Genomic DNA, 17,059 nt, shown 5'->3' on the forward strand with positions numbered 1-17,059 from the left:
AGAACAACGCCTGACGCGTGTTCGCCATGAGAAAGATGTCGCAACTGAAAAAAGGCGGCAGAAAGCTTTGCCAACGACCATGGAGGATTCCTTTTCCGTAAAGGTCCTCGACAGGTAAACTGGTCACGGGTAGAGTCGTTTCTAAGCCATTTCGTAAGATCGTCAGGGCTTCCTACTTCTTCAATTCCTACTCCCAACTAACGCCAACGAAAGCCAGTCCACCAACTCCCAGCTGCTGCGACGTACCGTCAGTCTGTCGCTCGCACAGTGGCATGGGTATAAAGGGCCCGTGCTTTGCAGTCGGCTCTGCATCTCGATCGCTTCGGATCTGCTGCATTGATCTCCTAGCTTGTTCGTTTTCCGCTTTGCTCGCTCGGTCGATCGATCACAGGTCTCAGCTACGGCAATGGCTTCCGGTGGCGCGTCACTGGCCTTGGCGGCGCTGCTCCTTGTGAGCTGCGCATCGGCGGCGGCGGCGACCAAGTACACCGTCGGCGACACCACCGGCTGGACGACCAGCGGCGATTACGCCACCTGGGCCAGCGACAAGAAGTTCAAAATCGGCGACAGTCTCGGTTAGCGACATATAAAACTGCTTGCTTTTCGGGCATCATCTTTATAATTTATGTTCTCGCTATCTAATCTCTGTGCAGTTTATGATCGTTATCCCAGTAAAACCATGTTGTTATGCTTAAAAATGCTTCAGTAATACAAAAACTTTTGTTTAGTGCAATGCCGCATTCCTACGAAATAAATGTGCGGCCAAGACACATTGTAACTTTCGTTTCTTTTCAGTGTTCAACTACGCCGGCGGCGCGCACACGGTGGACGAGGTGAGCGCGGCGGACTACGCCGCCTGCTCCTCCAGCAAGGCGCTCAGCAGCGACAGCGCCGGCACCACCACCGTGACCCTCAAGACCGCCGGCAAGCACTACTTCATCTGCGGGGTCGCGGGCCACTGCAGCAGCGGCATGAAGCTCGTCGTGGACGTCGCCGCGGCCAAGGCGGCCACCCCTTCGCCGGCGCCGGCGCCGGCCGTGGCTCCGGCACCGGACGCCGCGGACACCACCCCGGACGCCACCCCCGCCACGACTCCCAAGGGCTCCGGCGGCGCCACGCCCAAGACCCCGGTCACGGTCCTCTCGCCGCCGGGCAAGAAGTCCACATCCGGCGCAACCGGGCTCAGCGCCACGGCATGGGCTAGCTTGGGCCTGGCCGGGCTCGTGGCCGTGCACCTCGGCGCGTTCTAGGGCCGCCGGCCAGGGTGGAGGCAGTGCTGTTTTATTCTCGTTTTGTTCGTGATAGGATGCACGTCATGGATTCATGTATTGGTTGAGGATCTGACTATCTTAGAGGTTTCTTTTGATCCCAGGCAACTCAGTGCTTTTGCTGCGCTGCGCTGGTGGCAATTAGTTGGATACTTGGATATTATGCTATTGTTATCATATTCTTTAATTTTCATGCTCTTTCAGTCTTTCTATCGTATTTCCATTTATATTATTTTCCAAAAAAAATAGTACTCCCTCCGTCCCAAATTATAGACTGTTTTACTTTTTTAATTCACTGATATTACTATGTACCTAAATATTCAAAGATGACATCAACTCTTGGATGATGGCGGCAGCCAAGTTTATCTCCACCTTAGTTGGCCGAACTTAATCTCGGCCGCAACTCGAGTCTGTTTATAACTATAGTTAGAGTGTAAACAGCTCCGGGAACTCCTTTTTAATACAATTAGTAAGTGGCCCGCGTAAATAGTGTGGCTCCATTTGTTATTTTATATTTTTAAAATTATTTATTAAATATATCTTAAATTTATAATGGAGCAATACATAATTTCTAGATTCTCTTACAAATTTGTAATAGTTATATATGGTTTTTTCCATGTTTATGCTTGTACGTCCTCCCTACTACTAAATTATTATTAATATCTCTCAACATTGGAATAAAACGCAAACTACAGAATATGGAGTTTATATATTACTTTTTTCGGTCGTCATATTTTTACATGAATTTTCAGTCATTTTTTAGGTCCTTCTCTTACCAATATATATCAATATATACTACACATTGATTAGTTTACTTTTCTTACTAATAATTTTTGTATTTATTTATATGTATTTGATATAGTTTAGTTACTTAATTTTGAAGCCATATGATAACTAAATTGTTAAATTATTTAATTTTCATTGTTTTGTTAGAGTTTCCCTAGATATTCAGTTATACTTGCTTTTGTAGCTTTTAAATTCATTTAGTATTCATAAAATTTTATAAAAATCTTTAATTAATTTTTTTAGAAAATTATAGGAAATTTTTGGATTTTGTGACCGGCACTCCACTAGGGGTTACCTAGGTGGTAGATTTGCAGGTGAGGGAGATCGTAAGACCATGAACTCAAATGGTAATATAGGTACGTAAAGGTTACCCAGGTGGTAGATTTGCAGGTGAGGGAGATCGTAAGACCATGAACTCAAATGGTAATATAGGTACGTAAGGTTTATACAGGTTCGGGCCTCCGGAGAGTAATATCCTAAGTCCTATGTTCTGGTGGATTGTATTGCTGATCGCAGGTACGAAGAGTTAACATGTGTGTTGGGTTGAGGTGCGTTACCCTCGGGGGATTCGGGGATAGATCCCCAGTACTCGCAAGAAAGGAAGAAGACAGACTCCTACTACGATTCCACCGTAATCCTACTATGACTCATAACATGTAATCCTACTAGGACTCCTCCTTGTAACCGACTAGTTATCCTGTTTCCTGGAGTATATAGAGGAGGGCAAAGGTACCTAGGTCGGCAGAACCATCATCAATAGCCAACAATCAGGCTATGCAACACCCAAGCGCAGTGTGCAATATACAACTCCCCAAACATGACGTAGAGTATTACGCTACTCTGGCGGCCTGAACCTGTATAAATCCGTGTCTTGTGTCCTCGCTTTTACCTTCGAGTTCCAGGTCCGACGATTCCCCACCAACCAATCTACTACCCCGGGTACTCCCATGGTAGGTTGACGGGTATAAAATACTGACATTTGGCGTGCCAGGTTGGGGTGATCGTCGAGATCATCAGGCGAGCTTGAAAGACCTCATCTTCAAAATCAATTTACTCAACGAGAAGAAAGTTGCCGAGTTCCAATTCGAAGCAGAGTCGAGAAGCTTGGGAAAACAATTGGATCACGAGCGATTCCATCCGCAGAAAGCCGCAAGTCCCTACCCAAGTTGAATCCGACAAGGCAACACCAAGGATCGCATCGATCAAGATTACAGCTCGCGCGGCAACACCTACAATTAGCAAGCCGACGCGCCAGCGACAACCTTGACTACTATCGGGGGCTACTCCTCTGTTTTCACACAATTCATGGTGGATTTAGTACTCGGCGACACGCATCTCCTGCCGCGTCAAGCAGGGATCAAGTAGGAATTGGGTTCGGTAATCAAGTTCGAAACCAAAGCAAGGCATCTCCGAGTCCGAAGCGAAGTTGCCCTACTACACCCTGCAGACCAATCAGCAGACTGCCAGGCTATCGTAGTGTGGTTGCTGTTCCCAAGGCAAAAAGAAGATCGCAAAGCTGGTTCCTTCCGATCAAAGCTAGAACTCAAGTCTGAAAGCAGAGCATCGTCAGGACCGAGAAAACATGCTGCCGTGGTGCGTGAAGAAGATAAAAATTCAGCCTGAAGTTGCTATGCACACACAAAAGAGTACAAGAAGACTTCAAGTGCTTCGTGGCAACATCGACATCCGGCCGCATACTACCTCGTCAACGACTACTTCAACTTCGCGAGGGCGCTCGGCGACCCACCAACGACTACCTCGACTACTAATCTCGACTAGAAACTAGTTGGGACAGGCCTTGCACCATCAATAACTAGTTGGAATCGACTCCGACTAGCTGGCTTGACCAACAACCATCATGCCAGCAACAATCTCGACTACTTCGATGGGCGACTCACCGATGACTACTTTGACTACGCCGTGACGCTCGCCAGTGACTACTCATCTCGACTAGAAAATTAGTCGGGAGGGGCCTCACACCGTCGACAACTAGTCGGAATCGACTCTGATTAGTCGTCTTCATCAACAATCGTCACGGCTTCATCGACAACCGCCATGACCTAATTGACAATTGTCCACGAATCAAGCTAACTCACTTTCCTAATTATTTTCCGGCTGGTCTTCTGCATGCGGGGCAACACACCGACTACTTAATTGTGTACGCCTCTCAACGGGAATTACCCTACAGAGCTGCACTTTGCCAACTACTTGCCGGAGGGTAGCAAACTCATGCGCACAATACGCGCTCTACTCGTTGGAGGGCAGAAACTCTTGAGCACAATCGCGCTCTCTTTTTTGTCACAACGACGACTACTCATTTTTGTCTTCTCTTAAGGTCACTAATCTCCTTGAGCAGAACACGCCTTAATTCGTGAAAGCCTTAGAAGCATCTGCCATGTATACATGAGACAAAGATCTCAGCTGTGCAAATGGCAGTGCCCGTAAACGTACAAGAGATAAAGATCTGGCCACGCAGTGGCTGCGGCTAACAGAGACTGAGAGCCTAAACGTAACAGGCTAACTACTCGGGAGAAATATGGCTAAAATAAGAGCATGACACAAAATGTTTATATTGATCACTGAATAAATTTTAGTAGTTTTAATATTCCACAAATATGCTACATAATGTATGCATCTCTTCTTTCAGGTCAAGCTTCGACGACGACGCTCCAGGATGCTAAGCGTACCTCCAAAGGCACCGCTAGCTTCCATGCTCGGGGGCTAAGTGCCAATTACTACTCGGAATATCTCCAATGGCTCAGCTAGCTTCCAAGCTCGGGGGCTAAGCACCAATAAATACTCGACGTGGCTTCTCCGGCTCACCTAGCGCATAAGCTCGGGGCCTGGACGCCACAAAACTACTCGGATGATGACTTGCGTGAAAATTCAAGATCATTGAGTTGATTATTCAATCAATCCAAGGATCGGGAGCTGATAAGCTATACCCAACAATTGATTTTTTTCAAGTTGAAAGAAGAAGATTTCAAGATTTTGATTGACCCTCAGCCTGGTTCTACGATTCAACCTAAGGCTCGGAGGCTACTCCATATGGAGTGCGACTTTCGCCACCCTCCATATATGAAGATTAAAGAATCAAGATGATCAAGGCTTTGCGCACACCATAGCCTCATGACAGATTTGAGAAACATTGAAGATTCAGCCAGATGAAGTACTCAAAGAGCACCAAAACTACTCGGCGAGGATCTTAAAACTACTCAAAGACTGCTGCATTCGACTATGAAGCGCTCGAGGGCTTGTCGGGGATAGATCCCCAGTAATCGCAAGAAAGGAAGAAGACAGACTCCTACTAGGATTCCACCGTAATGCTACTAGGACTCAGAACATGTAATCCTACTAGTACTCCTCCTTGTAACCGACTAGTTATCCCACTCCCTGGAGTATATAGAGGAGGGCAAGGGTACCTAGATCGGCAGAACCATTATCAATAGGCAATAATCAGGCTACGCAACATCCAAGCGCAGGGCGCAATATACAACTCCCTAAATAGGGCATAGGGTATTACGCTACTCTGGCGGCCTGAACCTGTATAAATTCGTGTCTTGTGTCATCGCTTTTACCTTCGTGTTCCAGGTATAACGATTCCCCACCAACCAATCTACTACCCCAGGTACTCCCGTGGTAGGTTGCCAGGTACAAAACACCGACAGGGGGCGCCCCTGGCCGCCTTATATAGGTTGAAAACCTAGGGTTATAATCGGATAGGATCTAATCCTAGTCGGTTGTTACATAGAAAGCAATCTGAGTCGGTTTACAACAAGTATCCTATGATATCCGGGTAGAATCCGTTCGCCCAGCCTCCGGACTTGTACTCCACGTATCTTTATGCCTTGGCCCGCACGGCATGGTCGGGCGAGCCCACCTGTCAGGGCAGACCAGTATTCTGGTCGGTGGGGACCCGTGGGTACCCTTATCCCTCAAACCCTCAAGCAATGTGGAGTTGAATAGGAGCCTGATGAATACGTAATGAAGCTTGTAATGCACTCGGCTGAAGTTGTGGTGTCGTCATAGTGATGGAGAGGCTGCACGGTGCTCAAAAAAGGAAGAAAAATTGAAGCTTCCATAGGCGTATGACCAAACACACATGGCTATGCGACTGCTGAGTTCTGGGATGTCTGGCATCCTGTAGATTGAAGGGAAGCACATAGAGGGCTTCGCCAGACGCACTCCATATGGAATAGCCCCCGAGCATTGAAGCGATTAAAGTAATCGGTCTAATGGTCAAGAATAAGATGTATTGTTTCCGTCGTAAAAGGGACCAAATATAGCGCCCAACCCCCAAGCGCGAGGACTAGCAGAGCCACAGAGGCATGTCAACCTAAAATAGGTGCCCAGCCTCTGAGCGTGAGGACTTGTGGAGCCAAGGAGGCACGCCGACTTGAAATAGGCGCCCAGCCCCCAAGAGCGAGGACTAGCGGAGCTAAGGAGGCACGCTGACCTGAATAGGCGCCCAGCCCCCGAGCGCGAGGACTGGTGGAGCCAAGGAGGCACACCGACCTGAAGTAGGCGCCCACCCTCGAGTGGGAGGACTGGCGGAGCCACGGAGGCATGTTGTGAGACTTAACGAAAAATCCACGGATTCCGTTCATCGCTTGCGTCGTACCAGGGGACCTGCGAATTCTGTCGCTAGGTTTACACTGTCAATGCCTTCTAAAGACGAAGAGGTGCGGTTTCCTTTCCATGTCCACTCCACTCACCCCCAAGCGCTGCCACTACTGCCAACGCTTTAGCCTCTGCGATAGAGAGCCCTAGGTCACGCCGCCGCGTCCGCAAGCCACGCCGCCGCGTCCGCAAGCCACACTGCCGCGTCCGCAAGGCACATACATCGCTCCTCCGCCCGAAGGCTGTAGTCACCACTACCACGACACCATTACCCGCCATATGAGAACCAAGAGGCCTGCCTACATCTGATCTGCGCCGCGAGGATTAGAAACTGAAGAAATGGCGGCAGAGGAGGCATGGGACCCATCCACCTACTGGATGAAATCCGTGATGACTAAGGAACGGATCTAGGCCCTTGTCGACCGTGGCCTACTCGGACCCAAGTCCCTCGTGGAGTGGAAGGCGACCGCGAGCTAGGAGTTCCCCACCGAGAACAAGATCGAAGCCGTTGTCTTTGCATCGATCTTCGAGTGGGGATTCGGGATCCTAACTGGAGATTTCTTCAGCGAACTACTGGACTGATCGAGTTAGTGCATCTCAACCCTAACTCCATCTTGGACATCGCAGTTTACATCCATTTGTGTGAAGCATTTCTCGAAATCCCCCCATTTCAATCTATGGAGATATCTGTACCAATTGAAAGCAGTTACGAGGAAGGGGAAACCGAGGGTGATCGGCTGCTATGGAGTTTTGCTACAGCCAAAGAGGGTCATCGAGTACTTTGATCTGATGCTCAAGGATTCGAACAAGGGGTGTGATGGGTCCATAGACCCGGGGTCCCCGATGGGCCTGCTTTCCCGCAATGCCTGGCCCAACAAGAGGCGCAGCGATACTGCATGCCTGGGCCACCCCTGCAACGCAACGCAGGCTGAGACCAAGATCCGGCCATCGTCCGGCTCCTCCGACCAGGAGGCCTAATCGGTGCCCCGACCAGAAGGGTCCAGTCCGGGTTGGGACCACAGTTCGACCCCGACCAAGTTCCCCCGATCAGGGATGTGTCGTACTGACCACACCACTCCCCGCAAAAGGTACGGCTGGGGCCGACTAGGATAATTTACCGGGGACGCCCACTCGGTGTGGGCCCAGGGAGCAGGTGGAATGGATAAGAGGAAGCACCCAGGTCAACCACCGTACGAGGAACCATACCGCACCACGCCCTGCGCACGCCCCGCACAGTGCCGCTGCAATCTACCCGCCACAACGGAGTGGCCTGATGAGATGAATAGGGATCAAGGATGGAGGTCATACTGTACTCGACGACGTGGGTCTCGACACAACTGGACGACACCCGCACTCTCTCTCTCTGGCTTGTAAGGCCGTCCCCTTGGACTATAAAAGGGGGCGCACTCTTTCTCTCTAGGGGGAGGACTCTGACTCTCTCAAACACATAGCGCACATTCGAGCCTCCCGTCACTCTCTTCCACTCGGACGAGAGCACGACCGGGTCTTGGACACCCCGTTCTCATCCCTCACTCATTTGTACCCCCACTGCAAATTTTGAGCACCTGGGCTTAGGAATATAGTCGACCGGCCGACCCCGACTGGACGTAGGGCCTGTTACCCGAATCAGTATACATCCTGTGTCATTGTGTGCTAGGCCATATCCGATCTAACGCATGGCAAAACTACGAAGTCGGCCAGATTTTGCACCGATAGTTGGCGCCGTCTGTGGAGATGATGTCGTGCGTTCGTGTTTTTGCAGGTCATCAGATGGCCCACCTTCCCGCTACTTTCGGCATGACGAGATCGAGCGACACGATTTGCTTTGGCTCGCTGGAGTTTGTCGCGCCCATGCTCGGTGGGATGTGGGTTCCACTTGTCTTCGCACCATCCCAGACCTTGCGCTTCGGAAGTCTGGACTTTGTCGCCAATCAGCTTGGTGTACTCTGCCTCTGCGAAGAGGCGGCCACCCCGACGTCCCTGGGAGGAGGAGCTCCCTTCATCGACAGCAAGCCGCTCGACGATCTCAACGTTGAGGTGCTTGCGCTCCACATCGAGTCCGTGTTGGGCTCGAACCCCATGGTGAGTGACGTGGACATTATCATGTACTCACTGATCAACACTTTCCGCCAACTCTCCGGAGGGACCCTGCTGTCGCCGCTGTGCTCACCACATGGCTGGTTCCCCTATGGTCTCGTGTCCCCCACGGACGCGTACGCACAGGGGCTCTAGAGGGTCATGACATCACCCCCTCAACCATGCAAGTTCATGGGAATGGCGGATTACGCTCCCACCTACTTCCACGACCTCTGCGACGAGGAGATGGAGAGCGATGGCTCCGGCATCGGCGACATCATGTCGTCCAACCATCCTCTGTCCTGGGAGTGTGCCATGGAGGATGCCCCGGGACAACCACCGGAGGTGGTGGAGTCTTAGCAGACTCACACCCCATTGGACCACCACGCAGAGGCCCTGGTTTAGGTGCAAGCGCACAGCCACGAGCTACGGAAATGGTGGCAGGCTCAGCACCCACCCACACCGGTGCGCAACCCAGTGAGTAGCGCTCGAGGCCGCGCCCGCTAGGTCCAACGCAACATCCTAGCTGGGGGAGACACCCCCCCCCCACACACACAATTCACTTGGGCTGGCCAGAACATCGCCGCCGCAGCGATGCTTCTGCGCAGCCTCCCCGAGCATGCCGACCCGAAGGAGCAGGCAATCCACTAGAACCTCCGAGCACTGGTAGAGATCACCGCCGTCAGCAGGAGGAGAGCTTCGCGTCGCGACAGCGGCACGCAGCCTCTCGCCCGATCGGGGCGCTGGGGCCGTTCCAGGTGAATCGCTTTATCCGCCTAGTACAACAACCACCTCGAGCAGGGCAGGGCGCCACGGTCGCATCGCAGCCCGACCCGACACTTGCTCCATGGCGTTCGCGCATTCGCGAGCGACTTGGGCCAAACCGTGATGCTCGCAGCGTCAACAACACTTGATGCCAGGCTTGGCACGACGCCGCCGACCACCAAACGATGGCGAGCGCTGGCGGCGCGGGCGCAGCCGGCCTATCGAGGAGTACGAGAAGACACACCCCAGACGTGGTGGGCAACCGAGCGACCGGTATGGTGACCGAAGCCCTAGCCCCGACGGCCCGAGACCGTGGGTCTTTGGTCACCACATCTAGAAAGTGCCATTCCCACAGCGCTTCCGACCACCCACCAACATTGCCAAGTGCACTGGGGAGACGAACCCCGGTGTATGGCTCAAAGACTTCCGACTTGCGTGTCGAGCCAATGGTGTGGATGATGATTACTTCATCATCCAGTAGCTCCCCATCTATGTAGGGGAGTTCATTTGGGTATGGCTCGAATTTCTACCGCCCAACAGCATCCACGACTAGGCGGGCCTCAAGAAGGTCTTTGTCAGGAACTTCCAGGGGTCGTACGTCCATCCCAGGAATTCTTGGGACCTCAAGAGCTGCAAGAAGGAGGCCAACGAGTCCCTGCGGGATTAACTCCGCAGGTTCTCAAGGTAGTGCAACTCCTTTCTGTGACGACCGACCCCAAATCTCATGAGTTAATCTTAATCCGAGTCCCTAATCCCCATCTCAGCTTTCCCGAGTTTAAGTACTCAACCTCGAGCCCCGGTTCCGACCCTTGAGATCCGACCCCTCTCTGTTTTCTCCCAGTCCCGACCCCGCTGACCCCAACTCACCCGCCGGATCCTTCTAAGTCTTCCCACAACACCTCCCTTCAATCTAAGCAGTGGACCAACCGAGACTGACCGATGGACCCACAAAAATCTTTTCCACAGATCTCCCGCGGCAGATGCACTTGAGTAGCATGCTCGCTTCAGAGTTTCCCCGCCGCGTGGCTCAACTCTTCCGACCCCTGCCGCTCCGCCCCGTCGCCGGCCGCGACCGGATGGATATCCGCGCCCCCTTCCCCAATCGCAGCGGAAGCCCTCTGCAACCCTTTCTGCAGCACCTCGCCGCCCGCGCCCATCATCACCCCGCCGGACCCCTGGCTGCGGAGCCCGATGCCTCCCGCCTTATCCGTCGCCCCTCCACAGTCGCGCCGCCCGGACTGCACTACGCGACGATTCCTCCGTCACCAATCCAGACCCCGGCCGCGACAGTCCCTTTCCCACCTTGTCAGAGCAGCACCCCGACAGTCTGTTGCTTCGCGCTCGCCCACGCGACCGCAGCCCGCCTGTCTTCTCACCTGTGCGCCCTCGCTTCTAGCGCTGTTTCCCCGGTCACTTCCATTAGATCCACCGCACGACAACGCCCGCCTCCGCCAAATCTCAACCACCGGCAAAACCGCGCCTGCGCCGCCCCGTCTCTGGTGCCCAATGACCGCCGGTGTTATCCCCAAAGTCCTGCTCCGCCGCACCGCTGCTCAATCTCCGCCCCGGCAGAGCACTCGATCGCTTCTTTCCGGTCTTCGCGCTGCTCCAGCCTTCTCTCTCTTCCGCGCAGCTATAAAAGGGAATGCCAGAGCTCCGCAGTAGTTCCCTTTGCCATCGCTGCCCTTCCGCCTTGCTCTCTATTTCATGCTCAAAGCGCTACAGCTTAAGTCCCTGAGGAACTCTCCTCTCCACTCCACGCCCGCCCTTCCAATCCACCCAGCCGCTTGCTTCTCCGTGCTGCGCAAGAGCTTGCTTGTGGTCCACAAGAAGCACCGCCGCCGTCGGAGCACCACCGGACCTCGCCGCTCTCCAAGCCTTAGTCCCTCCGCCCAAGTCTGCTCCTTCCCGACCCCAAGCCTCACCTGTGAACCAAAGGTAAGCTGCCGACCCCTTTTTCCGCCTCGTCCGACCCCTTCCGTTCGTCCGACCCCTTATCCGTCTCGTCCGACCCCTTCCGTTCGTCCGACCCCTTGTCCGCCTCATCTGACCCTATCCGTCCGACCGACCCCTTTTCTCCGTCTCGCCTGACCCTGTCTATTTTGCCGACCCTTTCTCCGCCTCGCCCGAGGGCTCGGCTGTATCCTTTTTCCTAGACCCGAGGGTATATGTGTAAAGATTTAGGGACTTCTCTGCGTTAAGTCTGAGGACCCCCAGCACATCTATTCCTCTAGTCTAAGGGTCAGATCATAAGTTTCTTTCCATCCGACCCTTTTACCTTGTTCTTCTCCAACTCAAGTGAACTTCCTCACCTTATCCGTAGCTTTGCTACAACCTTCTGGGCTAAAAACTTGCAAGTGTTGCTGTTGAAATAACCATCTAAAGTGCTAACTCTTGCATTTGCATGTCGTGTAGCGTTGCATCTCGCCGACGGTATCTACGAGTTGTACCCGGCGCCAGAAGACGAAACTGCAGCAGAGCTCCCGCTTCCAGAAGCTGAAGCCGCCCCCGCAGAAGACCCCTTCCCTTCCTCCTCGCTTGAAGGCAAGCCCCGGATGCATGAAACCCCTATGTTTCCCAAACTTGCGCATGCCTTCTTCTCCATGTTTGTGCATTTACGTATAGGAGTTGCTTGTAACCCTAGATGCATAACTTAGATCCCTTGATCTGAACACTAGCTGTTGGACCGAGTAGATGCTTTGCTTAAATAGGAAGCGGTAAAAGCCGAGTGATTTCCTGTCACTCGTGAGTTGTAGGAGTTGGTTGTTTCCTTTCTGTTACAACTATAAGGACGATGGACGGGGCAGGGTTCTAGTTAACTCTTTGGTGGTCGGCTGATCGCCCCGTCTGTCTATGGAACTTGTTAAGGCCCGACAGTGGTGGTGTTCGTGATCAAGTGTTTGAAAGTACTAACCTCATACTTATTATGGGATGAGGAAGCCGAGTACCGGATTGAACCTAGACGTGAGCGGTCGCCCCATTGTCCTTGGAACGGAGTTTCCCCTGCGGCCACACGTGGTGGCAAGTGTGGTCACAGAACGGCAGAGGCCGGATCTGTGAAACATTGCACCAAAGGAAATGGGCCCGACACGGGTTAGGGGATTGATGGGGAATGCCGACACAGGAAGCGACCCTCGATGGTGCGCGGATGTCGTGAGGTTAGGTTCACCATGCATGGTTAAAGAACTCGAATCAATTCGTCTACCTCTCACAGTCTGAGACTGCTTGATCGCTATGCTACCCTGAGTAAGAAAGAAATATGATGATGACGTGGTCTGGATGATATATATATATATATATATATATATATATATATATATACCTTTTGGTTGGTTCTATGTTTGCTTAGAGTAAGTTGCTAACTTAGACCGGATAATGAACTTAGAACCTGAGCTAAAACTTGAAAATAGGTACCTACGTAGTGCTTTTGGCAAACAAACCCCTCAGCCAAAGAGCCTTGCATGTCCAGAAAAGGTGGAGTAGCTTTACTCCTGTCGGTTAAGTCTTGTTGAGCTTAGTAGCTCAGCCTTGTTGTGGCCTTTCTTTTTCAGGTGAAGTTGTTGCTTCCGAGCCTTCTTCTGTTGGTACTTGGCCGCCCCAGCTCCCTCCGGGTTGGACGGTCGAGTGGGATCCCTCCTCGGACGGTGAGGAGAGGGATCACTGACGTCTTGGCTGGCCTCACCAGTGATGTCCGACCCTGGCGAAGTAGCTTCCGCTCATTTTTGCCTTCTGTTGTTTTCCTTTGAACCTTGTAAAACTCTGATGTTTGTTTTATGGCCGAACTAAATAGTTAAGTGGGTTAAATTAGTGGACTTGTTGTATTCTCTGGAACCACTCACCTTCGTGTGAGTTTGCTAACTTGGTCCTGTTCAAGTGGTTAAATCGGAGGAAATCCGACGGCATTTCGTGTTAACTTGGCTTAGGCATGAGTGTCGCGTGTTAGGCGACTTAACCATGTTTAAGCAAGCTAATCCGAAGTGGATCCGCCACACTTTCCTAGTGTCGTTGACACAGATATGATCAGCGCGTTCCTCTCCGAAACAACGTGCAAGACCCTGGTCTACAAGCTCAGCTGCCTGAAGCCCCATACCACCCGCGACATGCTCGACATCGCCACAAACCACGCCTCCAGCAAGGAGGTGGTCGGGGTGATCTTCAGCGGTGGTTGGGACAAGGGCAAGGCCAAGTGTGAGGTTCAGGATGAGGGTCCCTCCGTGCGACAGGACAAGAAGAACAAGAAGGACCGTACACTGTGGTCGAGATGATCCGACCAGGCACCTACCGACTGAAGGACGACGATGGCAACATCCTCACCAACACATGGAACATTGAGTAGTTACGTCATTTCTTTCCCCAACTCGGTTTTTAACGGTCATTTCCATTCAACACTCAGCTCTTATAGCGCCCTAGCCTGAGCACTCTCAGCCTGGGTCGCTCAAGGGCACCACGGGGTTGCGGTACCATCCCCTCCTTACTTTCATGCAATCACGCACCACGCCCGAACGAAAGGGCGTCCCGTTCCTCTGACTGCCCTAAGTAACTTACGCTTCAGCCTCCTGATCGATCAGACCCTGCTACAACTACGGTTACGACCAGCTGAGCCTCGCGGGCCACGCTCGGGTTTTTAAGATTGCAGCCTACGGTCAACAGGTAGGTTTGAAAGAAAAGAGCGAAAAGCAGAAACTACTTAAGGGAAAAATGACAACGGGCGGGACCAGCTCCCCTTCACATTTAATACGATCACGAAGATCTTAAATTGTTCTTTTGGGGGCTCTCGGTCCCCTGCAAAATTCATTATAATACAAAGAACCAACTACTTCTATGGAATTCTACTATTGCCCCGAGGTTGTGTCGGCTGGCGGTACGGTTGCCGTGGACGAAGGCGCCTCAGTTGTGGTCGGGACGACATTCTGCTCCAACTCGATCCCCACTGCTTCATCAGGATTGGCGATGCCTTCTTGACCCGCGCCTACAGCCCCCGCTGAGCAGCGAGCCTCCATCACCCACTACGCAGTGGTATGCTCGGCGACCGCATGTGTGTGCGGCACCAAGTTCTCCTCCAGCGCCTGGATCCCATCCGCGCTCCACCCGTCGGCATACCCTCTACCTTCCCAGGCAGGGTTGGGGGCCCACCATCAGAATCTCCATCGAGGGGAGGCCAACGGGACACCCGAGCCGGTCGGACGGCTCGGGCATCTGCCGAGAGACGGACAAAGAGTAGTGGCATGCCACATGAAGGCTATACCGACCCCGTCATGAACGACGAATTCGGATTCCACTCGAGCACGCCTGTTGGGAGCTCCCCGACCCCGTCACTCGAGTCGTCGAGGTAAGCGGTGTCAACTTAACCGCTCCGGTTGCGGAAACCGTGGATGGGGTGATGCCTAAAAACCCGACCGAGGAAATTTTATCAACCCTCCATTTCCTTTCCCATTGCAAGAGCATTCATTCATTCATTCATCCATTCCTTGCATGCATTCATTCATACATTCATCTCATATATTCAATCATTGCATTACAATTGCTTTGTGTCGCGTCACAAAGCAATAGCGGTTCATTCGAAATGAGCTGCGACCGACTCGGGTTTGAAGGCCGGTCCGTGAAGGGCTTGAGGCCGCCTTGCATCAAACGGAGGCAGGGGAGAAAATGCAGATGAGCCCCAGCGGCCTTCGCCCGACCGACTCATAAGCGGACAGGGTCGTCTCGACTTTCTCGTTCGATCCTGACCTCGAGCCATGCTCACAGGATCTCCATCGAGGGGAGGCCAGTGGGCCACCCGAGTCGTTCTCCGGAACAGCTCAGACATCTATCGGGAGTCGGGTTAAGGAGCAGTGGAATACCACATGAGGGCTATGCCGACCCCGTTACGAACGATGGACCCGGATTCCACTCGGACATGCCCGTTAGCGAGCTCATCGAGCGTGTCACTTGAGCCATCGTGGCAAGTGACGTTAGCTCAACCCCTCCGGTTGCGGAGACCACGGACGGGGTGACGCATGAAAAACGCGACCGATTGACCAAGCTTAACGGAGCTTAGGGGCTCAGGCTATTAGATCCTGACTCGTGAATATGACCGACGACACAAGTCGCGGTTGGAAGATGCACAGACGGACGCCCCAACCCGCAATAGGGATCACCACATACTAACCGATGGGGACACACGAGTCCATGACCCTGGAAAGATTCAGCCTCTGACCGACTCCCCAGTCGGCCACAGGCTCAGGGGCTAGACAAATCGGGTCCGCTCGAATGAACTCGGCAGAAAACGGACTGCCGGCAAGGTTCCCCCCCCCCCCAGGGGCTGGGCACCTATATCTACTCGGCGCACCTCCGCAACCTTCGCTAGTCCTCTCCTCAAGGGCTAGGTGGCTATACCTACTCGGCGCACCTCTGTGGCCTCCGCCAATCCTCTCCTCATGGGCTGGGAGCCTGATCCCCCTCGGCAACCCTACACAGCACTGCAAACAACAGGGGAAAATGCCAAGATCTCAATGACAATCGGCCTCCAAGGCGCGATGGGCACAGGAAACATATAACGATGAAAGCCTTCATTGAGCTAAAAGCACAGCAGCAACCCGCCGGGCAAAATCCAACAACCCCTTCACAGCTTCAAAAAAGCCCCAAAGGGGCTCGGGGGCTGCTGACAGGTCCATAGACCCAGGGTCCCTGATGGGCCCGCTTTCCTATAATGCCAGGCCCAACAAGAGGCGTAGCGATACTACACGCCTGGGCCGGCCCAGCAATGCAACGCAGGTCGAGACCAAGATCCAGCCATCGACCGGCTCCTCCAACCAGGAGGCCTAGTTGGCGCCTCGACCAGAAGGGTCCAGTTGGGGGTGGGACCACAGTCCGACCCCGACCGAGTTCCCTCGACCAGGGATGCGTCGTACCGACCACACCACTCCCCTTGACCGGCATGGCCGGGACTGACTAGGACAATCGACCGGGGACGCCCACTCGGTGTGGGTCCAGGGAGCGGGTGGAACGGATAAGAAGAAGCGCCTAGGTCAACTACCGTACGAGGAACCGAACTGCACCACGCCCTGCGCATGCCCCGCACAGTGTTGCCACAACCTACCTGCCACAATGGAGTGGCCTGATGAGATGAACAGGGACCAAGGATAGCGGCCATACCGTACTCGATGACGTAGGTCTCGACACGACTGGACGACACCCACACTCTCTCTATCTCTCTGGTTTGTATGACCGTCCCCTTGGACTACAAAAGGGGGCACGCTCTTTCTCTTTGGAGGGAGGACTCTGACTCTCTCAAACAGATAGTGCACGTTCGAGCCCCCCGTCACTCTTTTCGACTCGGACCAGAGCACGATTGGGTCTCGGACGCCCCCTTCTCATCCCTCACTTGTTTGTACCCCCACTGCAAACTTTGAGCACCTGGGCCTGTTGCCCGAACCAGTATACATCCTGTGTCATTGTGTGTTAGGCCACATCTGATCTAACACACGGCAAAACTACGATATTTACTAGTCGGCTAGATTTCACACCGACAGGGTGGCACAAGGACTGGTTCCTTGTTGCCAATC

General features: G+C 53.1%; 1 protein-coding gene across 1 annotated transcript; it reads left to right on the forward strand.

Moving 5' to 3' along the window:
• Positions 1-247: 247 nt before the first annotated feature.
• On the forward strand, positions 248-1,478 carry LOC117851818 (blue copper protein). Its single transcript, XM_034733718.2, has 2 exons — positions 248-575; positions 796-1,478. The coding sequence occupies exons 1-2, from the start codon at positions 407-409 to the stop codon at positions 1,248-1,250; spliced, it is 624 nt and encodes a 207-aa protein (XP_034589609.1). The 5' UTR covers positions 248-406; the 3' UTR covers positions 1,251-1,478.
• The last annotated feature ends 15,581 nt before the right edge of the window (positions 1,479-17,059 follow it).

Source organism: Setaria viridis, chromosome 4 (genome assembly GCF_005286985.2).
Source record: "Setaria viridis chromosome 4, Setaria_viridis_v4.0, whole genome shotgun sequence".
In the NCBI taxonomy this organism is placed as follows: Eukaryota; Viridiplantae; Streptophyta; class Magnoliopsida; order Poales; family Poaceae; genus Setaria; species Setaria viridis.

Coding starts and splice junctions, on each gene's coding strand:
- LOC117851818 (XM_034733718.2), top strand. CDS start 407: ATGGCTTCCGGTGGCGCGTCACTGGCCTTGGCGGCGCTGCTCCTTGTG. Junction 576..795: donor CAAAATCGGCGACAGTCTCG/GTTAGCGACATA, acceptor GTTTCTTTTCAG/TGTTCAACTACGCCGGCGGC.